General features: G+C 36.0%; 1 protein-coding gene across 1 annotated transcript in view; it reads left to right on the top strand.

Annotated features, from left to right (window-relative positions):
• cps1 (carbamoyl-phosphate synthase 1, mitochondrial) overlaps nt 1-20,821 on the top strand; it is a 37,420-nt gene extending 16,599 nt beyond the window's left edge. The window contains exons 26-38 of the mRNA XM_026271457.1: nt 957-1,151; nt 3,282-3,349; nt 5,312-5,387; nt 8,659-8,736; nt 10,114-10,221; nt 10,863-10,952; nt 11,263-11,433; nt 16,281-16,355; nt 16,981-17,079; nt 18,356-18,415; nt 18,570-18,682; nt 20,232-20,361; nt 20,438-20,821. Coding sequence (XP_026127242.1) covers nt 957-1,151; nt 3,282-3,349; nt 5,312-5,387; nt 8,659-8,736; nt 10,114-10,221; nt 10,863-10,952; nt 11,263-11,433; nt 16,281-16,355; nt 16,981-17,079; nt 18,356-18,415; nt 18,570-18,682; nt 20,232-20,361; nt 20,438-20,566 — 1,392 coding nt within the window. The 3' untranslated portion in view covers nt 20,567-20,821. The remainder of the gene's footprint in view (nt 1-956; nt 1,152-3,281; nt 3,350-5,311; nt 5,388-8,658; nt 8,737-10,113; nt 10,222-10,862; nt 10,953-11,262; nt 11,434-16,280; nt 16,356-16,980; nt 17,080-18,355; nt 18,416-18,569; nt 18,683-20,231; nt 20,362-20,437) is intronic.
• Nucleotides 20,822-26,559: the final 5,738 nt, after the last annotated feature.

The raw sequence follows: 26,559 nt of genomic DNA, 5'->3' as shown, positions 1-26,559 counted from the left end.
CTTTGTGTTGCAAAGACTAATGTGGGTCTCAGTTGCACCATTTAAATACACTACTATTCAGAAGTTTGAGGTCAGTACGGGTTTTTGTAAACAAATGAATACTTTAATTCAGCTAGGATGCATTAATCTGCTGAAAAGTGACTGTAAATAAACTTACACTGTTACAATAAAAAGTCAGTTTCAAATTCAGTTAATTTGAACTTTTGAACTCTATTTATCAAAGAGTCCTTGAATAAATGAAGCTGTTGTCAATTGCAATAATAATTAGAAATGTTTCCTAAGCACCAAATTAGCATACTAGCTAAAGTGTCAAAGACTGGAGTAATGACTCCTGAAAATCCAGCTTTAAAATATTTTAACCCCTTTTCAAGCTCCCCATATTTGGACAAGTTGGACATAAAGGACATATGCAAAATAGACGCCGATGCCTGAGAGTTTACGGTTCGTGAATTACTCTATTATTAAGACTATTATTTATATGGAGGGTATATTGGGTCAACTTAAACAAAAATGAAAATAATTAAGAATATAATGTATCAAATATTTAAGACTGCCATGTGTATTTTACAGAAATCTAAAAGATATAATAGTTTAAAAATAAAATAAAAATTACAATAATGTCACAATTGTTTTTGCTGCATTTGTGATCAAAAAAAAACAAAAAAAAAAAAACTAAATTCTATGCATATTTCTATGCATATTTCTCTAATCAGGGTCTACATATGCCGTTTCTCACAGTTTCTCACAAAAACCTTTATTTGAATGTTTTCTCTCCTTCCTGTTCATGTCTTTATTATTCACCTTATGGTCACTTTACATTCCAGTCAGGCATTTCTTTCCAGTTATGTGGGCTGTTTTTGACCAGAATACATTACGGTGTGGATCAGGATTTATGGCGATAGTCAGAAGTGTTTCATGCAAGACTAAGACTTCAGACACTTTCCATCCCTCCACAGGCCTGCACCGGCTGTATAGTATCCGTGGGTGGGCAGATCCCCAATAACCTGGCCATGCCCCTGCACCTGAATGGGGTGAAGATTCTGGGAACCAGTCCTCTTCAGATTGATCGTGCAGAAGAGAGATCTGTATTCTCCGCCATACTGGATGATCTGGGTGTAGGTCAGGCCCCATGGCGGGCTCTCAGCTCACTGGTAAGGCTAGTTTCACTTCACAACACCCTTCATCTGTGGTTTATTTCAGGAGAGATGAAAGAGGTGTTGTTACTGGTTCTTAATTTTAAATGCTTTTAATCGAACCATTAAATAATTATGTATGCTGCTATCTTGATGATTCACATCATGTTCAAGGATAAAAGGGACAGGATTGGCTGAAGTTTGTTGATTTGGGTCAATTGAGTAATATAGATGTGATTTTGCAGGAATCGTGAACACAACCTGCTTTACTTATGCATTTTCTTGTTTAATTAATCATTTATTGCTCCATTCATTTTAAGGCTTTTAAGAAATCGCCCACTCACACGGCCAAGCAGACGTTCTTCCAATATAGTTGCATTTCCAGACTTTCATTTCTACAAATGCTGCATTCACCCCAATACTCCAGAGGTGTCAGAGTGCTTTCAAACAGCAAACATTAGAAGTGCTGAAACATGTTGACTGGAAGCATGCTCGCTGGTCCGTTAGCTACATCCAGCCTTTTTGCCGCGGGCCATGGAAGCGAAGAGCTGTAGTCGGTGTGATGAAGGGGGGAGAAATAGGGCATTCTGCCCCACGGCGCTGCCCACTCACCCTCCGCTGGTCTCTGTCTCACTGCTAAGGGTACATCCAGCATTTTAATGGTCTCCCTGTTGTTGAAACAGGCCAGAAAGGCAGTAGAGATCAGCAGAATCTTTTGGGATTCTGCGGTTTGCTCTGTGTGCTGTTTCTGTCTAGAAGACTAGTGCTTAGGAAAGGTGAAAAGAGAGGATACAGTTGCTTCCTTATGTCACACAGTCCACAAAAAAAAAGAAATGTCAGCATTTAGTCATCGGTGTGTCGTTCCAAACCTGCACTCCTTTTTTCCATATAATCTACAAAAAAAACACCATAAAAGTAGTCTAGACATGCCATGTAGTGTATTCCAAATCTCAATAGAGGGCTGTAGGAACGGGTCTTAAAACTCAAACGAGTTAGTATTTTTGCATTTCTGGTTCCATTGTCCCAAAGTCATTTGGTTTTCTTTCAGTTGAATTGTATTGGAGAATTTGTAGTACAAAAAAAGAGGATCATAGCAAAATAAAAGATTAAAGAATTCTTCGAAAATCCTAATTTTTTTTGGAATGGGTTTTGGTTAAATGTCCAAAATAAGGTCTGTGGATAACTTAAACATATTTAATATTTTATACTATAAATTAAAATAAATCAGTAAGAATTTTTTTGCTTGTAGTGCTTTTAAAAAAATACTAACCAATGGCAATTTGGGACTAAAGAGGTTGTCAAGATATTAAAAAGCATCATGCCAAACAGAAAAACTCTCCACTCATCTCCACTCCAGCTCTCCAAAATATCCACTTATTAATCTGCTTTTACAGCCTCCTTGTGTTTCTTGTAAACTATTCTAACTCCAATTATCCAACTGGTAGACTATTTTTACTGAAGGAAATGGGGCGATGCTAACTTCTGGGTTGACTTACATAAATGTAATTCTTGCAAAACTTTTATATTTTCCCGGTTTCAAAGACAGGGCTTACAAAGCCCTGGATTGGGCCATAGATCAATTAGGATGTTTAAGTAACTTGAGTGTACCTTGAGACTAATAAAAGGAGCTGACATATTTAAGGATCAGACAGTGCAAGTTTCTTTCAGCCCAGACATGCATTTTAGTCTGGGACTAGACTTAAGCCTTGTCTGTGAAACTGGAGGTATGTGAGGTACAGATGAAATTTGATCCACCCGTATACAGTAAGCTCTCAATTGGATACTTAGATGTTCATTTTAATTTTAGATTTGTTCAATATAATGCTTTTATGTATGCATTTTAGCTTTAGTTATAGGCAGAATTTTATCCAATACATTTGGTAAAGGTTAATACCACTTGCTAATAACAGTCTGCTCCAAAACATGGTTTTTCAATCTTGTAGTTTTTTTTCTCTGTGAAGTAGCCAGTTCACAAAGCATTAAAAGTAAGGTGAATAGATGTGGTCAACGGTAATTGCCTGGCCCTTTGCCCACAGTCTGGAATTCAAATAGAGAATAGAGCACAATAAGTCTGACCTCATCTGCTACACATACTAGGTGATGTCGTGCAGCTGATTGCAAAGAGATATATAACTTTGTCTATTTCAGGAGGATGCTGTTTCTTTTGCCAGTACTGTGGGCTACCCTTGCCTCCTGCGGCCATCCTATGTTCTGAGGTGAGTACAAGGGGATCGGTGAAGTCAGGACACAAGCACAGCATGGAATTGACTCCCCATGTGATGCTTTTGTATCTCTTTGGCAGACTTTTGTGGGATAAAAAAAGGCCAAAATGTAATCACATTTCACTAATATTCTTTCCCTCCAATGATTGAAATCTACTGCAGCTGGATTAGTTACTGAACAAACCGACTTGATGAGTGAATGAATCATTCGAATGGTGCATTTAAAATGAATCCTCTCAAAAGACAAATCAACAAATCAGTAAACTGCTCCATAGGGCATTCTTTTCAGTGAACTGATTATTTATATTGAATAAAAACACCAATAATACATGATAAAGAAACATTTCCTCACATAAATATGGTCACTTTCTGCTACTATGAATTGTCATTGTATGAAAAAAGACCAAAGTGAATGTTTCAGACCAATACAAAACAACAAATTTTTGATTCCATTAATAGCTCTCCCATGTTTGTAACATGGACTGCCCTGAATCAAATTAAAGTAGACATTAGTCAGTGTAAAGTAGTCAACTGCTGATTTGTCAGGAGCAGAGAAATGTCACGTCAGGCTTCTCAGTGTCAGCCTGTAGAAATCTTGGGTAAGATGCAATTCACCCACGTTACAAGACTCTCAGATTGGCAGGACTTGAACAGCTAATTTGCTCATAATCAGACAGTCGGCATCTATTTTGAGTGCCGCAATGGGAAAATTAGGTTCATTTGAACCAGGCAACCAGTCCGCCGTGCAGCAAGAGGGCACACAGAAATTCACATCTCAATCATAAAAGCACTTTCATCAGTGGAGCACTATTCTATTTGTTCTCATTAGATGTTGCCTCAAAGGTTGCTGTATTTTTTGAGAGAAGATTAGAGCTTTTTTTTTTTTTCTCAGGAAACCGCAGTAGTCAAAATACAGAGACTCATATTGTGCCAAATGTGAAGCTGATAGATTTCCGTGGGAGGTGCAGAGCACAATTTTTCAATCTTGTAAACAGACATATGAAACTAAAGCTAAATGAAAGTAATGCGCTTTAGCACATTTATTTATCACTAGCAAAATCTGTATACCTTTTTACGGTATAAATCAACACCCACACAATATAGTCTCTTGCAGAGACAGTGATTTGCTTTTTGTTTTCAAGAAAACCCAGCTGCCAAAATCAGGCCTTTTTTTTTACTTCTTTCAATCATTTGAATATTAACTGCCCTGTGTGTCTCCATCACCACTTAGCTGCTCAGTTGAGACCCGTGTTTTGAGTCCTGCTCTGTGTTTCTGTGGGTGATTGGTGCCAGCTGTGGTTTGGCATCGTTATATTGCCTAAACCCGTGCCTGAGGCTCAGACTCTCAGGGACTGCAGCTCCAACACAGAACCTGACAGAAACACTGCCAGTTCATCTGGACTGTGAAACGCTTCATACTGAAGAGAGCTAAGGGCTGTCTCAGTGTATTTCCCACTTGTCTCTCTGTGTTCACTGTATTTTGACGGTAAAACAGTGTAAAGGTAAGCAGTGATCACCTGCTATTTTTAATATTTTATTATGGGATGCAACCAGAGTTTAAAAATGAAAAAAGGTGCACACACAACCCAAATTGTACTATGGACATGTCCATATATGTGGATGATAATTTGATCAGGTGCAGTTTCCCTTCTGCAGCTGTTAGACATCTGGCTATGCCACAAATGTTAGCTGCAGGGCTGATGCCATTAAAATCCCCCCAAAATCTTTTTTTTCTCTCTGTATGAAACACATTCAGCGCTGATCGCCTCGAGGAACAGCTGACCCAAATATATTTCTCTAGTTTGCTTTTTCTCTCTTCCTTTCTTCATTTACACAACTCCACATATCTTTGCGTCTGTTAGGTTTGACTCTACAACCATCAAATCATGTTTTTTGTCTCCTGATGGGCTCATTTAAATGTCAGAGTGATAAATGATGAGGATCTTTTGTTTCCAGTGGCTCAGCCATGAATGTGGTGTACGGTGAAGATGAGATGAAACGTTTCCTGGAGGAAGCCACGCAGGTGTCACAGGTGAGATCGACACATTTAACCATTTGGCCCATTCGCATCATAAATAACTTAACGTGATGTGTGTTGGTTTTGTCATGAATTATGTAACATGCAGCCCTTTTAGCCATTATCACAATGCATGGTGTTCTTGAAATTACATTTCATCATATCTGTACCCAACCTTTAGGAAAATATGCCCTAAAGAGCTTTTTATAAAAAAAACAAAAACAAAAAAACAGACCAAGCTCATTTCCAGCAGCTCCAGTTTTTCTTTACCTCAGGGCCAGTTTTGATTTTCATCCGTTCCTGCTGCCCCTTACAGTTTTAAACACAAGAGTGCAGTAGTTTTCCTGAGTCAAGCAAAACTGTTTTACCATCACTGTCACCATCACTGAGCCATCCCTGAGCACATAAGGAGTATTTTTTCACCATATTTTTTTTATTGCCATGACTAGAAAAAAAATTTTTTTTATTCGATTTTATATTTTCGTGCTTGTAAATTATTCAGACTTGTAGCTACAGGATGTAGAGAACTACTGAAGTATTGCAGCGCATGGCAATATTTTCATAAAATCTATGTTTTTTTTCTACTTCAAACCAAATCAAGACTATTAACTTTATATCTGAAATGTGATGCATAGCAGGTTTTTAAATAAAGTTGAATGCCTCATTAATGGTTGAATGCATTTTAGCTATGCATCTCTGCTAATTCATTCAATATTGTAGTTAATTCTGCTGAAAGTCAAAGATTTTTATGCTTAAAGTAAAATTTTCTGAATTCGACTCTGGCATATAGATAGCCTCTATGCTACCAGCAGGGCTTAGATAATGGTATCCAATTGGAGAGTCGTAGCCGTATGAATGTAGAAGCGCGACAAAAAGCTGCGAGTTACAATGTTCAAAGATGTCTAGCGCATATTTACATAGAATAACCAATTAAAAAGCAGCGGAGCTTTGTAAACAGCTCAGAGTAATCATGTCATTTCCATAAAAAAAGATATGATTTCTAAAACATATTTACTAGGATTTTTGAAAAGGTCCTGTTCACACATGATCTATTAATGGTAACTTAACGGTAATTTACCAGTTAAGACTGTATGTGTGAAAGGGGCTAAACTCTTCCTCTGTATACGCTGTGAATTTGAATTGCGTTATAAAAACGTTCTTCTGGGAAAACGGTGTGCATTATTTCACAATTTTTTGTAACGTAAACCATTAAAAACCCTTTCCAACACACGAGGACATCAACCTATTTCTAAATATGCCTTTGTATTGTACATCGATTTCAAAATAAAAGTTTCTGCATGTGGCCAAATATTAAAATGTTATGTGTTTAAAAAGAAATTGTAATCACACTGTAAAGTGAAACGTCACAATGCCTTTTACGCGTTCTGCAGGTATTTGTTTTAATACATAATGTACTTAATTTGGTAATGTTCAAATCAACAATAAATGTTTGTGTTACTAAAAAAATATACAAATAATCAGTAGATTACTTGATTACCAAAATAATCATTAGTTACAGCCCTAGATTAGTTACAGTATTTCTAAATTCAACTGCATTGTTTTACTTTTTGCAATTAAAAGAAATTATTTTGTCACTGAAAATTTCTTAAAAATAGTGTTAAAATATTGTCATGTTCTAGTGAACCAAGTATCTGTATTTTGTCTCATCTCATGACCTAAGTGTTTTGTCACACCCTTATTGTCGATAAGCGGTGATATAGCTGATATATATAAGTGTATGATTCAGCTTTCATTCTTCAGGTCAACCGTATATTCATGAAAAAGAAAATCAGTTTGAATAAAGAAAGCAATAACTTTGCCATAGTAGTATCCTTTCAAATGTTAAAGTTTCCACAGTCATTGCATGCTTTGCCCCCGTATAAAAGTTCAGGCTCTGGATTATTTTTTGCTTTAACTCCTGTAAAAGATGTTAACTAAAAGCCACAGAACTCCAACAGTGATTTCATGATATATTTTACTTCACAGTCCTATAACAGTGCATATTAATATATATATATATATATATATATATATATATATATATATATATATATATATATATATATATATATATATATATATATATATATATATATATATATAGTTTCTTCTGCTCATCAAGCCTGCATTTATTTGATAAAAAATACAGAAAAAATAATAATATTGTGAAATATTATTACAACTTAAAATAATCGTTTTCTATTTGAATATACTTAAAAAATTAAAAATGTTTCCTTTTGATGCAAAGCAGATTTTTCAGCATCATTACTCCAGCCTTCAGTGTCACATGTAACATCCAGTCTATCACATGATCATTTAGAAATCATTCTAATATTCTGATTTATCTATATCATTGATATGCACTGTTATAGGACTGTAGAGAGACTGGAGAGAGAGAGAGAGAGAGAGAGAGAGAGAGAGAGAGAGAGAGAGAGAGAGAGAGAGAGAGAGAGAGAGAGATTTATAGAGAGTTGTGAACTATTTTATGGCTCTGGTAAAATAAAAAAAGGTTTGAGCTGAACTCATAATGTTCTCCAGCACTCAATTAGCATATGTACATCTTTCATCAGGTAGAGATGAGTGTATGTACTATTTATTGTGTCTCTACATACTCTTTGTATACTGCTGTTCAAAAGTTTGGGGAGTGAAAGAAGCTTGTTCACTAAGTCTGCATTTATTTGTTCGAAAACACAGTTAAACAGAATTATCAGTGAAGTTTTCTATATAAATATATTTTAAAAAGTTATTCATTTCTGTGATATTCAAGCCACATACACACCAAAGGGTCATCCTGTTATTTACTGTATATCAATACAACTGCCACACAAGTTAAACTAAACGGTGTGAAAGGCTGAAATAATCAATATCTACATCTGTACATCATCTGTAGCTAAAAGCTTCAATTTCCCACCTAAATTTGTATTTTTTTGTTTGTCAGGTTTCCTTATAAAGCCAGTCAAATGTCTAATGGATATTATAAGATTGTATTAGAGACAGGTCTTTCAGGCAGGTGCTGGGTTGAAAGGTTTTTTTCTGCAAAGCATTATGCTTATATTGACTTAAGTAACAGAATGACCCTGTGTTGCATGAGGCTCAGGTTGGTATGGCTGTTAGAGACGGTTAACAATTCTGGGAAGCACTTCACGGACACTCTGTCCTTGTTAATGTACAGGTTTAGCCTTGAAAGGCCCTTTGAATCAGCTTTTCAATACAGTAATTGTGATGCCTTTTGCAGTATTTTTTATTTTTAGCAACGGTGTTAGTAACAGCATTTTCTTGGGAATAGGATCATCCTGTGGTCATCACTAAATTCATCCGAGGTGCCAGAGAAGTGGAAGTGGATGCAGTGGCCAAAATGGGCAAGGTGAGAGATGCTAGAATAATTTTTCAACAGAAAATGGGTAACATTAGTAAAATAACTGCTATCCCACACACCCACACATAAAAAGAAAAAAAAAAACCTTAAAAAAATAAACGATGTCTCACTGCTTCAGTCTAAAAAAATGCTTGTATGTTCCTTATCTCTTTGTTTCAGCGAGGCTTTAGCACATAATTTTTGTGGTAAGTAAAATTAGGATTATAATATGACATCTAGTTTTTGTGTTAAAGTGATTATAATCCTAAAGGAATAGTTCACCCAAAAATGAAAATCGGGTAGGACTTTAATTTAAGGACCAACTGTCACTATTAACTAGTTGCTTTTTAGGATACATAGTACTAGCATATTTGCTGTTTGTTAGTACTTATAAAGCATATATTACTCATAACCATATTGTAAATCCCTAAAAGGGATATTTCACCCAAAAATGACAACCAAAATTGTTTTATTCGCCCTCATATCATTCTAAACATGTATGAATTTCTTTGTTGAACATAAAAGTAGATATTTAGAAGAAAACTGTTTAAAATAGTTGTTGGTCCCCATTGACTTCCTTCCATAGTATTTCTTTCCATACTATGGAAGTCAATGGGGACCAACAACTATTTGATTACCAGCATTTTCCGATGATCTTTTGTGTTCAACATAAGAAACTTACAGGTTTGGAATGATATGAGGGTGAGTAAATTGACAAAATCTTAATTTTTGGGTGAATTATTCCTTTAATCCTGTTTAGTACCAGAACTTAACCTTACTAACTATGAAAAAGCAGTAATTAAGAGCTTAAAGCAAAAATGATGGATAATCGTTTAATAGTGGGAATTGAACCATAAATTAAAGTGTGATGAACTTTGTAATCATTTACCTAGCCTCATGTTGTTCTAGAAGTTTCTTTCAAACAATCTGACTGCTCACACCTAAACTGAAGCTATTCTAGTTGCAGTGAGTGATCAGTAAATTACATTTAAAATTTTCTAATTGATGTTTGCTAACAGGAACAAATAAATGGTTCATTTTAGTCCCAGCTCTTAAGGACTTGATTTCACCTGCACAGTCTATTACTCTGTGCTTAAGTGACTGGGAGTTCAGGGTACAGGATGTTACTCGTCTCATTTTGTATATTCATAAACTTGCATATTGATTTGCAATAACAACACTCAAAGGCTAGTACCATCAACAAAAGTAAAGACACTTTCAAAAGGTATCGAGATGCAACCATTGCAATCAATTGTTGGGAAAAGTGCAATCAAACACATAAGCCCTTCTATGATTTGAACAATGCAAATATAAAACGAGCTGAATTAATAAATTATATCCGAACAGCTGTATTAAAATTAGCCTAAAGTATGGTTGTGGTTACAGGTGCTGGCTCATGCTATCACAGAGCATGTGGAGGACGCAGGAGTGCACTCAGGAGACGCCACACTCATACTGCCCACCCAGACCATCAGCCAGGGAGCTCTGGAGAAGGTCTCAACTTCATTTTTATTCAACAAAGCTTGCTGTGTGAAGCTGGTTTGCACCTTATCCAGGCAGAATTTGCTTTTTCATCACATTTTAACACATTTATTCAATCCTCATCCAATTTATCTTTTTACACCATTTGTTGTACAATACGTTTTGGCATCAGCTGTTTTCTTTAAAACGTTGTGCCTTTTCCCAGTCCCAACATAATGCTGAAACCATTACTAAAATTTGCATGGTTACTGTGATATCCAATTTGTTCAGGAAAATCGAAACTGGCAACACAAAACATATGCTGGTGTCATTTTTAATCTAAAGTTTCTTTCAGTGTGGTCTTGATTGTGTATTTCATGAGCCACAGATGTGACTTTGCAAAAATAGCCTGTGTGTTTGTGAAATCTACCTCTTAAAACAAATCTGACAAAACGTGTTTATTCCCATCAAAGTGAGAGGGCCAGCAGTCCATCAAAGTCTTCTCTTTTCAGCTGCCTCGGTTTATCAGAATACATTTGATTGCTGTATATTTGATAGGGAATGCATAACTCAGACTGTGATTGATGTTTTCTGACTGTGTGTACATTTAAGACTTTTGAGTTATTACTTGTAGTTTATATTTATATATTTTTATTCTATATTTTTTATTTTAGGTGAAGACTGCTACACAGAAAATTGCAAAGGCGTTTGAGATTTCAGGGCCATTTAACACTCAATTTTTGGTGAAGGGCAATGATGTAATGGTAAGTTATTGGTGCTTCATGAAAAATATGTTGTGTGACTATAAAAAAGATAGGAATTTGAACAATTACTTTTTCAATGCCGGTGAACCGACTACATTTAGAAACATTTTTGATCCAGAATTATTATTAGTACTACTTTCCATTTTATTTATTATTTACTCTGTAAAATATGCTTTCTACTGAAAACATTGGGTCAAAGTAAGGACGAAATAAATCATGCTTTTGTGTTGAGGTTTTATTCAGCTTTATAATTGTCATTTGTGGAATATGTCTGCTGGTTACTCAGGAGGACCATGTGTTTCTGTCTCAGGTGATTGAGTGTAATCTGCGTGCATCTCGATCTTTCCCTTTCGTCTCTAAAACTATTGGTGTGGACTTCATCGATGTGGCTACCAGGGTCATGGTGGGTGAACCACTGGACGAGTCTCGTCTGCCCTCCCTAGAAAACCCAATCATTCCAGTCGACTATGTTGGCATTAAGGTAAGTATGTGTGTTAAGGTGGATGCTGCACACTTGTGGTGGATGAGGAGATACCCCCTGACAATGTAAAGCGCTTTGAGTGTCTAGAAAAGCGCTATATAAATGTAACAAATTATTATTAATTATTAATTAAGCAAAGTAAATGTGTGTTAGAGCTATGAACTAGCAGTTAGCACACATGCTTTTTATTCTAGTTTATATTATCAATGTATTAAATGTATAATTTGTATATAGACAAATTACAAATGAAACATGGGCAAATAAAATAAATGTATTTAAAACTTATTTTTAAAAGATATTATCTATAAAATAGGTTGCATTTATTTGATTAAATAAAAATAAACAGTAATACTGTGGAATAGTATTACAATTTAAAAATACTATTTTCTATTTTAATGTATTTTAAAGTGCAGTTTATTCCTGTGATGACAAAGCGGAATTTTCAGCAGCCATTATTCCAGTATTCAATGTCACGTGATCCTTCAGAAATCATTCTGCTAATCTGGTGACCATGAAACATTTCTTATTATCAAGGATGGAAACTAACACATTTTTTTTAGGAATTGAATAAAAAGTTTAAAATAACAGGATTATTTAAAACAGAAATCTTTTGTATCATAAATCTTTACTGTTACTTTTGATCAGTTAATTTAATCCAACCTTGCTGAATAAAACTATTAAGTATAATAATAATAATAATCATAATAAAAAATAGTGCTGGGCAATGATTAATTGCAATTAATCACTTCAACAATGAAAGTTTTTGTTTATATATAATATATGTGTGTGTACTGTTTTTATTCATTATGCATGTGTAAACACACACACAGTATATATTTTGAAAATATTTACATGTTTTTACATGTTTATATTCATATAATTTAATTATATATAATTATATTTAACATATAAACAATATATTTTTCTTAAATGTAAATGTTTATGCATATGTGTATTTGTATATACATAATTTACATAGTACACACACTGCACACAAAAAAAGTATTTTTGATGTGATTAATCGTTGGATATCACAAAAAAAAACCTTAATGCACATTTCTAGCATAATATTACATACCACATACTGTTTAGAGGTTTATTTGTTTTTTACTTTTCAGGTAACTACGTACTACTGAACAAGCCAGTTAATCAGCTTTAAATGTGATTGATTGTACAATTAAATGAGTAGAGTGTTAGTGCTGGTTTGTATCACAGGTTCAGGAGTCAAAGTAGTTACATGAATCTAAGACACTTGCCGCCTGAGTGGTGTCTCTATTCTCCCAAAGTCATTTCCTGTGAAATGATCAAGGAGTTTCAGTGCAATAGCCGCAAAGAGGAGCCAATCACAAGGGAATAATCCCTGTCTCCTGCCAATCTCAAAGTTTTAAATACCTCATTTAGTACTGAGAAGAATTTTAAACAGCTAACTGGATGTTTCTGTTGGAGAGAGACGTATAAGGGATTTACACTCTCTTGCCAGATTAAAGCTTCATTCTCTCTCTCTTTTTCAAATGCATCTCTGGTGATCTTTTTCTTCAGTTTCTCATAAGAAAACATGAATGAAATCTCACAAGTCATTTGTTTCTTCTCCTGAAAGTGCAAATGGAAATGTATAATATATAATCTAATCTAATCTTATATTATATTTCAAGTGCATATTTTTCTTTTATTCAGCGTTCACATTAATCATTGTCATTAATCAAGTCACAGCAAAGAATGTTGATCATGGTAGTTCAATATTTTATATAAAAATGCTGTTCTTTTGAAATATCTATTCAAAGAATAAGGAAAAAAAAGAGTATTCGTTTCCACAAAAATATTAAGCAGCACAACTGTTTTCAACATTGATAATAATAATAATAATAATAATAATAAATGTTTCTTATGTTAAAAATGGCATTTTCATTTTAAAACCCCCTCCGTCCACACTAGCGTTTTCAAGCATTTTCCAAAAGTTTCTCATCCACACTGAAACATCAGTGTGAAAATGTAAAATTCGCTGAACTGTGCATGAGTAAAGCCTCAAAACGCTCATTAAGATGATACAGACAGAACAGACATTTTCCTGCAATTCTTCTGACAGGATTCATTTTATTTAGAAAAAAAAACAAAAAAACTGAGCATACACTGAAGCGTCCAGGTCACACTTACTCATGATTGTATGTCTGATCTAAAAGGCAACTGCCCTCACATTTTGCCATCTTTGCAGGACTGCGATATAAAGAGTGTACATAGTAACACATCTGTAGCAATAGTGTGAAAGTGAATACCACATAAAAGGCAAAGTAACGGTATAAACATAGATATTTATTGACACTATATGTTTCACATGCTTAAACGTGTTATCGTTTTCAAAAGCCTCAGTTTCCTAGACTACACTACAACATGAAAATGGCATTTTCAAATGTATCCACTTTGGAGAACATTTTTTAAAAGGTACATTTTCCTTGACCAATCTCAGTGTGGACGGATGGCCAAAACGGAGAGAGAAAAATACACGTTTTAAAAGATTTTTGAAGGATCATTTGACTAAAGATGGCTACAGAAAATTCAAGTTTGCCTTAACAGAAATAAATTACATTTTAAAATACATTAAAATAAAAACGGTTATATTAAACTGCAGTAATATGTAAGAATATATTTTTCAGTTTTTACTGTATTTGTCAACTTAATGCAGGCTTGGTGAGCATAAGAGACTTTGTTCAAATGTTACAGACAAGAAACATTTAAACAGTAATGTATACGTAATATTTTCCCTTTCTTTATTGTATGGCATATACAGAGTAAGGATAAAGGGACTTTAAATTAACTGAGCATGGAGTTAAATTCTGTCAGAGCAGTCCGATGCAGGATAATATATAGAAATATGACAGTGTCCACATCGGTACATTATCCTGTTTCATATTTCCTCTGTTTGTGTCAAGCTGGGTAGAGTCTCAGAAACAGTGCTTTTCCTGCCTAACAAGTCCCAAATGTGAAGTCTGTTCCATCTTCCTCAGCTACACAGACTGCTGTCGGAGGAAGGTCAGCATGTAACAGTTTTTCAGAGAGCATGGACACACTCCTTTGTGTTTCATGAAAGTGCTTGTTATCCTTTTTCGGGAATCTGTGCCTCACGTTTACCACAGAACCATGTTTTTGTGAAATCGGTCCACGAAGGTAATCCAGATCTCCATCTTAAGATCAAATACAAATTTGCTCATTGATTTTTCTACATCTTTCTGCTGGCATTATACAATGTGATGGCTGGTTACAATATCTGCAATTTTCCTCTTGTAATGTATGCAGCGATCCATTGGGACAAGGAAGGCCTGGTTTCCATGCCAACCACTGGCCTTTAAAGGAATCTCTATAAATTGGTAATAGGGAAGCCCACTCTTTGCGACTTCATGTTCTGGGATTCTCCCTCGCAGGGTAGTGTGAATCCTCAGGGGGTTCAGTAGTAAATAATGTATCTGCTATGACGATGAACTGACTCTGGAACGGTGCCCGGTTTTGAATAATAGTAGTAGTAGTGTCCTTCACCTCCACAGTTCAGCTTGGTGGAGTTGCCCACTGGGATTCCTGCCACATTAACAGCCAACAGTGCTTCCACACCAGAACGAATCAAAGCTGCTTTTGTTTATTCCCGCCGGTGCTGCCTTCACTCGCATTTACATGCGTAAGTGAGGCTGGCCTATCCAGGGCTGATTAGATGGCTTCAAGGATGAGTTCCTCCTGGTGGCGCTCTGCAGTGGAGGCTGGGGTAGCGTGTTAATCTGCGTCCCGCGTCCCTTGTGCAGGTAATGGGAGCTGTCTGCTTTTAATTGGAGAGATAAGGACGTCACTTCTCATAGGGAAATCTGCTTGCCCCATCACTCTAGAACTGCGTGAACAGAAGTCAAACCGCTCCAAAACATTTCACTTTAACAGTCTCACCATGTTCTATAAGCTGACACTCAGTAGCACCCATTATCCAAATTCATCCAGCATCTTTTTTTCTTTCTTTAAAATGTGTTCGGTTTATTCAGAACATTAGGTTGTTTACCTCATTTTAAGTCAATTCATTATTTCCTTCAAGTTTGTTGTGTCTCTTCCACAATCTGATGTTTTGAATGTCCCCGTTCTGGATGATTCAGGTCTGCTAATGTTTTGGCCTGTGGGTGGCAGTGGTGTAGCAGGTTTACCATTTTCCCATACTCTTTCATTTGAGAAGTTCTAGTATGATATCATTTGATTGGGGAGAACCACCCTAACATGTCAAATGCTCTTAAAACCTTTAACCCTATATTCAAAATTGTGACATTAGACTTCCATTATGCTTGTATAGATTTTCTCGCTTTCTTGTTCCCAGGATGCGTGATAAGCACTGTTCAGTAATGCTTCACAGATAAGTGTCAGGAAGTAAACCGCACTGTATCAGATGGCTTTTCTAAATAAATGGAAGCCTGCATAGTTATTACAGATATTACAGCTTAGATATTACAGCAGTAATCAGTTGTTGTACATTTTATTTGTTAAAATAATTTATAATTTTGTTATTATTTGTGTGTATATATAATTGTAAAGAGTTTGGGGTAGGTAAGACTATTATTATTATTATTATTATTATTATAAATAAATCAGGCATGTTACGGTTACATTTAAAAGGTTATTTTAATCTTATCTTATGGATAGATAAGTTGTTTTAAACTGTAATGATATTTCACAGTAATCCTTTATTTTTATTACATAAATGCAGCCCTGATGAGAGACTTTTTTTCAAAAACATTCAGAAACTTTTGAATGTATATGCCTCAGCCAGTAAAACAAAACAAAACATATTGAAAGTCCTCTATTTGAAACTGAATGTTTCTACCCTTTGCTAGGCTCCTATGTTTTCCTGGCCTCGCTTGAGAGAAGCTGACCCTGTCCTGCGTTGTGAGATGGCCTCCACCGGAGAGGTATGGAGCTGCTTCAGGCACATTGATTACCATTACATCTGTCATAAAATCTGAAGTGTCCACAGCTTGTGTTTTCATCTCAGGTTGCTGGGGAGCAGTCCTACCCTCAGGGATCAATATTTACATATTGTTTACCAGTTGTAGCCTAATTAGTTCAGTGGCTCAATTCAGTGGACACATACTTCTAGTTTTTCTGTCCAAAAAAAATTAGTATTTTTATGTTTCCACACGGGCCAGTTTACCTGCTCTCCCTGGCAACGAGAAAACCATAGAAACTGGCCTGGAGGACAGTGAAGCAGGAGGAGCGTTTTTATCGTGCAGCACAGATTTCCAGCAGTAGAACAGGAAGTACAATATCTCCACCCCAGATTTTATGATGGCCCCATTCTGTCCTTTTTTCATAATTGTAATATCACACCAGTCTACCTTCATTCAGCAACATCTTTAATATGTTTGATTTATTTCACCTTGGCTTTGAATATTGTTCTAATGGAGATAAATGAATAATTTATCCAGGAGTTTCTGCGTGCTGTGATGAATATTTGCAGATTTGCTCATGATCTTAAAGATCAAGATATTTCTTTCTTGCTCTTGTTTTTTTTTCTCTTGTCTTTTCTCACTGCAGGTGGCATGCTTTGGACCAAACATCTACTCTGCCTTCCTGAAGGCCATGCTCTCTACGGGATTCAAGCTTCCCCAGAAGGGGATTCTCATTGGGATTCAAGTGAGGGAGAAACTTTTTTTGTCCTTTCCTTAAGGGTTGAATCTCAAAGGAGTGTCTGCATCACATCCTCTCATATTTACTCAGTAGAACATGAACATTTCTGGCTTGTTTTGATCAGAGCAGGTTGTTTTTTGCAAGTCATTATATGCTCATAAAATGAAAAAGGCTATAATATGAGGTTTTCAAGTAGGAAATCAATTCCTGAATATATTTAGTGAACATTTATGAGTTTAAGAATTGACATGTAACATTTCTGTTAGTTTCTCACCCTTGCGTTGTTAAGGTCTGGCTGCTCTGGCAACTAGGTTTGTCAAGCTAACGACAAAGGTCCATAATAGTATTATGAAAATGGTCAAAATTACTTGTACACTGTATTCTAAGTCTTTTGAACAAACTGAAAGTTATGATGTTCTTCCTAAAAACTTGCCCTCGACCATAGCTTGCAAATATTATTTTTTATATGCGTTTTTGCATGTAAATCTCACTTAAGCTTCACATAAACTTATAACCATCCCAAAGGGGTGAATACCGTGACACACATTCACTGAAGAAAGTTACTCCGTGAAATGCAACAACCTTGTGATGCAGGCAATGTATAAAACAGGCTTTTAAAATAAATTCTTAAATGCTAAAAATACAATGGACTTTCTGATTTGTTTCCTCAAATGTTTTTTATCGGCAAAATTATTTCAGTGTGCATCTTCCTTTGGTGTAAATGTGTGATGTCCACACATCATTTTAAGCCTTGACTATAAGACTGGAATTCAGAGGCTTTGTTTTATGTTTTGATGTAATATCATCATTGGCATGCCCTCTTTCATTTTCTCCTGTGCTCTCTCAGATGTTTACGATTCATGCCCACTCTCAGCGTGGAAATCAAATATCTTGTCAGGGTCATTGACGATGCTCAGACAGCACTGTTTTCTAATAGAGTCTCGGGTATGAATGAGAGCATGAAATCCCCATTCGAAACAAACCCCCAGTTCTGTAGATGCTACCTGCCTGATGGCCGTACCTGGGGACTGCAGATCTGACATGCTTTTTAAAGCCTGATTACCAGCCTGTGGTTAAGTCTCCGTGAACACAGAGCTGCGCTATTGATCTGGAAGTGCTTAGGGGAAGACTTTTCTTCTAGAAATAGTCTCCTTGCTCTGCATCCATCCACACAGACTGCCTGACCTTTAGGCTTTGAAGTTTTTTGTTTGTTTGTTTTTTTGTCCAGTTATCTTTTTCTTTCTGCTTTCTCAGTAGTTATTTTACTTTTTTTTGTCTCCAGCATTCATTCAGGCCTAACTTCATGTCCACTGCTCATCAGCTTCATGAGGAGGGTTTTAAGGTGAGTTATTTTCATTCACTTTATTGGGTTTGAGTTAGACTTTATTTAAATCATGGAGCAACAAAAAAGCTGCAGACACTCTATTTTTTTCGTAGGTGAATAACATCTTGATTTAAAAAAAACTAAAAAACTGCTTCTGTATTTGTATCTTTAGCTCTATGCCACAGAGGGTACATCAGCTTGGCTCAATGCTAATGATGTTCCAGCAATCCCTGTTGCTTGGCCAAGCCATGAAACCAAAAATACAACCTTACCCAGCATAAGCAGGTGAGTACTTTTACTTTTTTTTTTCATTTTAGTTTTATTATGGTTTTTATTAACCCTAATTATGCTCTCAATTGCTATAAAATATTCAATATTTTTTTATGTTTATTAAAAGTGGTATATAAACAGCATAGGACCACATACTTTATTAGTATTACATAGTACTGCTTTCATGCCCTGATTATGGGCTTTGTTTAACGGAAACATTTAACTCTGACAGTCACCGATCGGCTGTCATGAGACCCTAGAAGTTATGTCTGTCAGCAGAGGATCCAGTCATCTTTGAGGCATTCAGGCGTCTTTGTGTCACTTATGTTAGAATTCTGCTCTGGTGCACGGCTCTGTCATAGCAAAATGCCTTCACTGAAAGCGTATTCTAGACACTGCATGCTGAGATACTTCAAGTATGTCTGCCATCTACCCTCAAGAGGTTGCAGTCTTATTACACTGTTTTGTTGTAATAAGAGATGTTTACTTAAGATGGATCACAGTTTAAGCACATCACATTTATAAATAATCAGAGGATGCTTTTAACACAGCTTCACATACATTATTGAGACTTGGGATCACAGTTTAAGGTTTGGTTTCTGGTTTGAATTTGAGTAGATGATTACAAATTTTGATACTTGTATTTAGGCATATACCCTAATTAATGCATGGCACTTTTGAAATAAGTTTAAAATCATGTGCACCCACATGGAAATCAACTTGTTGTAGTAACCTTAATAAAATAATTTTTGTATTAAAAAGGGTGGCCTTATGGGCACTGAAAAATGACTCAGGGAGTGTTCACACTTGTAGTTCGTTTCATTTGGTCCAAACCAAAAAGGAAAATTTGGTCCTGGCCCGCTTAGTGTTCACATTGGCATTTTTTACAGTGAACCTAAACACACAGAACGTAAAGGCATAGTGTTAACAACCTGATTGGTTGGTTTAATTAACGTATATAACTGTATCGTGACAGAATTCACCGAATACCGCAAACAAAAGGTGCGTTAGACTTAAAGAGGTATGATATCTAAGCACCCATGAACCGATTGGTCTGCTCTCCACTTTAAGTCGAACACACCTAATGCCACCTGCTGGACTAAGTGCTCATTCTTGCGTGTAAATCCTATTATTTTATTTTCACCACCTGCAAACTCAGAAGGAGCTCAAAAAAGGCACTTTACCTCATCGTTGCTCCACGTTTGCCCTCTGCTTATTTTGTTTTGGTTACACCGCGTCTTCAAATCATATCGCATATTGACACATCTTGTCATTACTTCCTGTTTTGGGGTTCCATTTAGAACTATTTGGTCCGTGCTGCATTCATATATCATTTGAACCGCACCAGAGTTCGTTCGGAAGCAGAACCGAGAACCATTTTTTTTTGTGGTCTCGGTCTGCTTGTTTGGTGCGCGCCAGAATATGGATGACAGCAAACAAACCGCACTAACAGAGCTATCGCACCAGAGTTCGTTTTAATCAAACCAAACATGACAAGTGGGAACCCACCCTAAGTGTATCTCTACATTTTTATGGATTACTCCTTTTTCTGGTTTCTAAATAGACTTATCAGTGAAGGACACATTGACCTTGTGGTCAACTTACCTAATAACAACACCAAGTTTCTCAAGGACAACTTCCAGATCCGCAGAATGGCGGTGGATTACGGAGTACCACTAATAACAAACTTCCAGGTCAGCCTTCTCTTTTAAATGCATCATAATTCATTTTTGTTCTGTAGTATCAAATGCCTGTTTTCCTTTTCTGCAGGTTGTAAAGCTGTTTGCAGAAGCCATCAGGTATTCCAGCGATTTAGATGCCACCAGCCTGTTCCACTACCGCCAACGTGAGCCCAGACTGTCAGAAAACTCTTCTGCATGGTCAACTTGTAACCTCTAAAACAGGGGACTCAGTTAAAAATTAGCCATGTGGTGTTATCTTTTGGGGGCCAAATGAACAGTGAAAACTGGTTTTAGATATATTTTCATATATCTAACTAAAAAGGGCTCAACAGTAAAGCCTCATTCACACCAAGAAAGATAACTATAACGATGATTAGGTCTATATTAGCTTCCATAACAACACACAATAATATTCTATGCATAAGCACATGCTACAGTTTTGTAATCTGCCACTGTAATTGCTCAAGCTAGCAGTCAGTGTTTTTAGTTCATCTATATAAAAAATATTGAAAATGATTCTAGTTATTCCTGTGTACTGTTATAGTTGTATTTTTATATAAAATGTATACTATTTTATATTTATACAATCATAAACTATTGCATTAATATACAGTATCATAATTTTTAAAATTCATTTTTCACATTAATTTCTTTACAAACAATAATTTGACTAAAACTATGCATTTGTATCAACTACTATAATCAATACCGTTCTATCTTTATTGTTGAGCCCTGCCACAGTTATCGAAAAAATTACAGATATTTATAAATGTTTGTCAGTTTTTGAACTGTCAGCATTCACAGTTTATATTTCTTGGTTAAAAAAGAAGTAAGAGACCAAGACAAGCTAGCTATCATTAACCATAACAATACTACTTTTATCCAAAATGTATTAGGCTGAACATGGCATGTGAGTTTGTGAGGCAGTGTTGAGCTTTATGGCTGTTTTTAACACTCAGCACTGTCTGTTCAATGTACCAAAGAGAGAGAAACTGCTGCTCTCAGCACACAATAGCAGATATGCGTGTGATCACACAAAAAGATAATGATTTCTATGAATGTGTCCATGTTTGTGCCTCTTACCAGAGTGAGCTTGGAGGATATGTCTTGACTTTCCTTAATTAATATTAAGAAACATCACAGAAGAGTTATTTTACGCTAGAGCAGATCTTCAAGAACAGGTCATTTATAATTAACATGTTTAGTGAGATGGAGTATCTAATAAAAGACCCAAAATATTTATGCACCATTTCGTAGCTTTTTATTTCGTCCTTTAATTCAAAATGTTTAATCTTGCTGGAAAATCACAAATGGAAAATATTGGTCTGAGACAGATTAAAGTAGTACATTTATAACAGCTTCTTAATTGGTGCAATGCTGTTTATCCATTTATTCGAACTGTCATTCATGAGCGAAACATTTGAAGCTTCTTGGGAGATTCCTCATTCAGCTTTATTAGCCTGCTAGTAATAGAAATATCAAGCACTTGGCCACCTATTAGCATTACTCTGCACACACATTATGTTTATCACTTAAACATCACTTAAACTCTGCGCTAATTGGAAAAAGCTAATATTATGACCAAACAGCCCACTAGAGTGTTGCACATTAGTGGTCTAGATATTGATGTCACAATTAAATCCCAACACATCTGTGTTTGTGTGGGAGCTAAGTACGCTACACGTCTCAGCTCATGACGAAAAGAGATTGCAGAAAGGGAGAAACCAAACCTAAATGGTTGAAAAACAGCAGTAGAGTAAGATAAGTCCTTTTATAGTACTGCAGACAAACAGAAAGTAGAGTAATATATATTTTTAGAATTTTAGCACACCTCACACATTCAATAAAAGGACAGCTCACATTAAAATAAAATCAAAAAATGTCAAGGTCTCACCTTTTGTGTTTCACAGAAGATGAAAAAACTATTCCTAACAGCATGATATTGAATAAAGATGTATTTTTAACTTTTTGGTGAATTATTCCTTATATGCAAGTTCCTATGGTTCAAGGGTCTCCGTTTAAGCAGTTACAGATAGAATCTTTGGGTTCATTAGATCAACGGAAATCACTGAACTGGCACACAGGCATTCGAAACACCAGTGGGCAGATGGCACCTTATGTCAGCCAGATGAGGGGGCACACATGTGGCAGTGATAGAATTCATATTTAAGCCATTTTGTATTGGCTAATGGCCATTCATTTACAGCAGGGCGTGTTAAGGCATTATGCGGAATGTGCCCATTTTGACCCTGATGCTGTTTTGCAGCTGTTGGATCAAAACAGCTCCGTGCTGTACATCTGCTCAAATGGAAGACAAGTGGATGAAAACCTTGAGTTGTTTTTCTGTGTTGTAGAATATATTGATGAAACAAACAGCCTAATGCAGGTTGTGCCGTCTAAACATGCAGCACTGCCAACAGGTGTTATTTGTGTTTGTTCATTATCAGGTCCAGGCGGAAGCTCTCGCTTTTTTTTTTTTTTTTTTTGATTCCATTTTCTCTTCTGATTTTGAGGGGAAATGTGCAAAATTGCAATGTGGAAGGTAGTTAACCATAATGAAATGTATTTAATAAAGCAGAGATTATTCAAATTAAATTAGTCGAAAAAATGTAGAATGTGATTGTTGTATGCCATTCTTAAAACACCATGATTAGACTTATTACTAATAGTAATTAACTATATTACTTCCGAATTCTATAATGTGATTATTGTATTTATCTTTTATCATATTGCCATTACCACCACGTTATATCGAACAACACCCTGATTTGTTGAAAAATTACTGATGTGGCTTTCTCATTTATTTCCCCTGTGTATATATAGACAGTTTCTGTACTTTAGTTAGTGGAATATGACATGATATAACAATAGACAGTACATTCACAGTTTGTTTACAGTTTACGTTAGTAGTTTGAACAATGTATTATGATGAATCAATAATTTAATTTATAAATTAAAGGGGCAGTTCACCCAAATCTTCTTTATAGTTCCATGGAAGATAGAAAGTCATACAGGTTTGGAACATGAGGGTAAATGATGACTGCATCTAACATTTTTGTATCAACAAATACATATACTAATGTTAACAAATTTAAGCTTCTTGTAAAGTGTTATCTTTGTTTCATGTAGGCTATTAAACTAGGGTTCGATGGCTCTGTATGATTGACTTGTTCAGAACATGTAGTGAGGGAACAGGCAGTGCATTTCCCGTTCAATCATTAGTGCAGCAGGTTTAGACTCGCTCGAGATCTGCCTCAGGCTAATTTCTTATGTGCTCCGGGTTAGAGAACAGAGCAGCCACACAGCAACTGAAGTCAATTCTCCAAAGAATCAAATGATCCAAATTTGCCTAAAGTGCAAAGTGCTCTGTTTACCTTGTAAAGAGTTTGAAGGGGTCTTGCGGTCTTCTTTAAGTAAATGGAGGTTAATTTGTTTTAGTCAGGGGCTCTGATTAAGTTCTTTACAGATGACAGGACTGCAAAGATAGCATCCTTTTTCACAGACCTGTCTACATCCATTAATACTAAAGGACGGGACAACGCGTCTTGTCGTTAGAGCCCATGAGGAATAGTTTACAGCCTCGAAAACAAGTTCAACTCAAACTATCTCACCTAATAGGCCTATCCAATTTCAATACATCCTAGAGAAAACTCCTGGCATTTGCCAGAATTTGTCTATAAAAAGAGCCCACAAGAGGATAGTATGCTCATAAGCATCTCTCATCGTTGCCATACTTGGTGTGAAGCAAAATAAGCAATAAAATAGTCCAGCTGAGTAAAGCTACCCTAAATAGTGTGTACTTATTTTTCTGGTGAATAACGAGAACCAAACAGGCCATATGTAACAAATAAGACGTGTTTTTGCCTGCACAAATGTTATATAGCCTCTGGCTGTTGTTCAGCAGCGAAACAGTCGCAGAATGGGCGTATAGAGTAATGACTTGTGGACCCTGAGGGACACTTGGTACATCGTTGCTGACAACAGTGTCAAAATGGATCCTTAACCCCCTTCATATTTTTTACCACTCGAAAATGAAAAGCAATAGAGGGAGAACAGAGGCGGGAAAAGCTGCCGAACATAATTGCCACGACACATTACGCCGCGCGTGATATTTTTCCCGCCATGTGAAACCTCTCGGAGGATTCCAAACGTGCCTTGATATTCCGTTTGCGGTGAGAACTTTTAATTATACATGAGTTTTAGTGCTGCCTCTCGGTGAGGACCTCCGAGAATAGAGCGCTGTATGCTGAGCTTCCAGGGGTCATGATTAGCTAGTCACACAAGGCTGAACGTTTGATTGAATTTAGCTGGGAAAATTAAATGTTGAAATTTGATAGGGTAGAGATTACTGTATAAGAAACTTAAATAAGACCAGCAGGAGAGCGGTGCACTTTTAAGGGAATGGAATCCGAGTTGTTTCTAACCCTCTGAGGGTCAGTGGTGTATTATATTATAAAAAGCAGAATAACATTGATTAGAATGATATTAGATTGATGTTGATCCCACTGTACAATGGATTCATCTAACCTAAAAGCTCTTTAATGAGATACGGTAGAAAGTACATTTCCCCCATAAGTCTCTTTGGGTTCAGAAGTAACGAAAGACATCATGTAGTGTAGCGATCAGTAGAGCCCCAAGATATTGCTCTGAAAAGTCAGAGATTAATAAGAGACTTGCTCTATATATATGTGCCTGTGTGTGCATGTTATTAAATGTGGTCCAATTGCACATGGAGATGTAGACTTTGCCTCAGGATGGAGATTGCACTGCCATTCATCTGTATACGCCAGAGGCAAATAATACATATTTCATCTATATTTGACATTCTTTGCATGATGCAGTTTGGGTCATGTGGATCACACATGGGCCATACAACTAATATTTCCATTGAATCTGTGAACTATGTCACTTCACATTCATAAATTCATTTTGTGGCTTTTCATTTTTTCTTTTTAATGTCTCGACAAGCTATTATATTTAGATATGTATTTATCACACACACATACGGTGTTAAACGCATCAGTTTCCTTATCCTTTTAAACTCTTTACAAGGTTTTTGCACTTGAGTCAAATTTAAATCATATATCACACTTTAACATCTAAATTCAAGTCCAGTTTCTTTGAATCTCTTGGCTCCCTCTGCACACTATGAAACATCTGTACCACAAGACCAGAAATGTAAAATTCCATTGTCAAATAATAAAACAACAAAAAAAGTATTTTAATTAAGAATAATTTGCCATGAAATACCATTCTGTAAAATAGGCATTACTAAAATGCTACATTTATAAAAGTAAAATGTATACTGTCAAAATGAGTGTGATATCAACTTTTGGTCATACTACACAGTGATAAAATAATTACTATAGGAACTTGGTCCTTAAGGTTAAAGGGGTCTTGCTTTGTGGTCCCTGGGCTCCTGAAATCAGCTTTAGCACTGCTTGAGAAGGTCTGTAGAAACAAAGAAACCCACATGACTGTAATTGCATCTCTTTTTTGCCATTTTTAACCCCCTTTTAGTATGGATGAGTGAAGCTTGTGATTCTACTTTTGCTGCCTCACCGCAGGTGGGAACAAATTGAGCTGAAGCTCATTAAGGAAAGTGTCGTGACGATGGTGATCTAACCTTCAGCCGTCTCTCAAAGGATCTCAGAGGAGGCCAGGCAGCTGAAGGTGTCTCTGTCCCTGCGCTGATCGACTGTGCAGACTCAGCCATACTGAATAATGCACGGCACCTGCCTGGGCTGAAGGAAGCCTGCTGTGTGCTAAAGAAAGAAAAAAAAACGGCCCGCTAATTGACATTGGTTTCTCATGCTGTGCTAATGAATTATCCATGGGGCATGGATGAGGCACAGTGCGTACTGTCCTGTGAGGTGCGTGCTGGTATCTTCAAGAGAGGTTAACAGATAAATGATCGGTGTTTCTAAGTGGCATCTGAACTGTTATGCCATTATGTTCCTGGATCTTGATAAGAAGAGGAGATGTGAGGAAAGGGATATGTCAGATTTCTTTAGGGAAATTAAAGAAATGTCTTCCTTATTCAACTCATGACATTAACATTAATATGTTTGGACTACATTTTTAATAATAGGTACTCACTTTTCCCCATTTTCTAAACCTTTTATTTTTTTATTGTAAATTTATACATTCTTTAGAATATTATATTATATTATATTATATTATATTATATTATATTATATTATATTATAT

This window comes from Carassius auratus, chromosome 9, assembly GCF_003368295.1.
Source record: "Carassius auratus strain Wakin chromosome 9, ASM336829v1, whole genome shotgun sequence".
In the NCBI taxonomy this organism is placed as follows: domain Eukaryota; kingdom Metazoa; phylum Chordata; class Actinopteri; order Cypriniformes; family Cyprinidae; genus Carassius; species Carassius auratus.
This window is presented reverse-complemented; position numbering and strand designations above follow the sequence as displayed.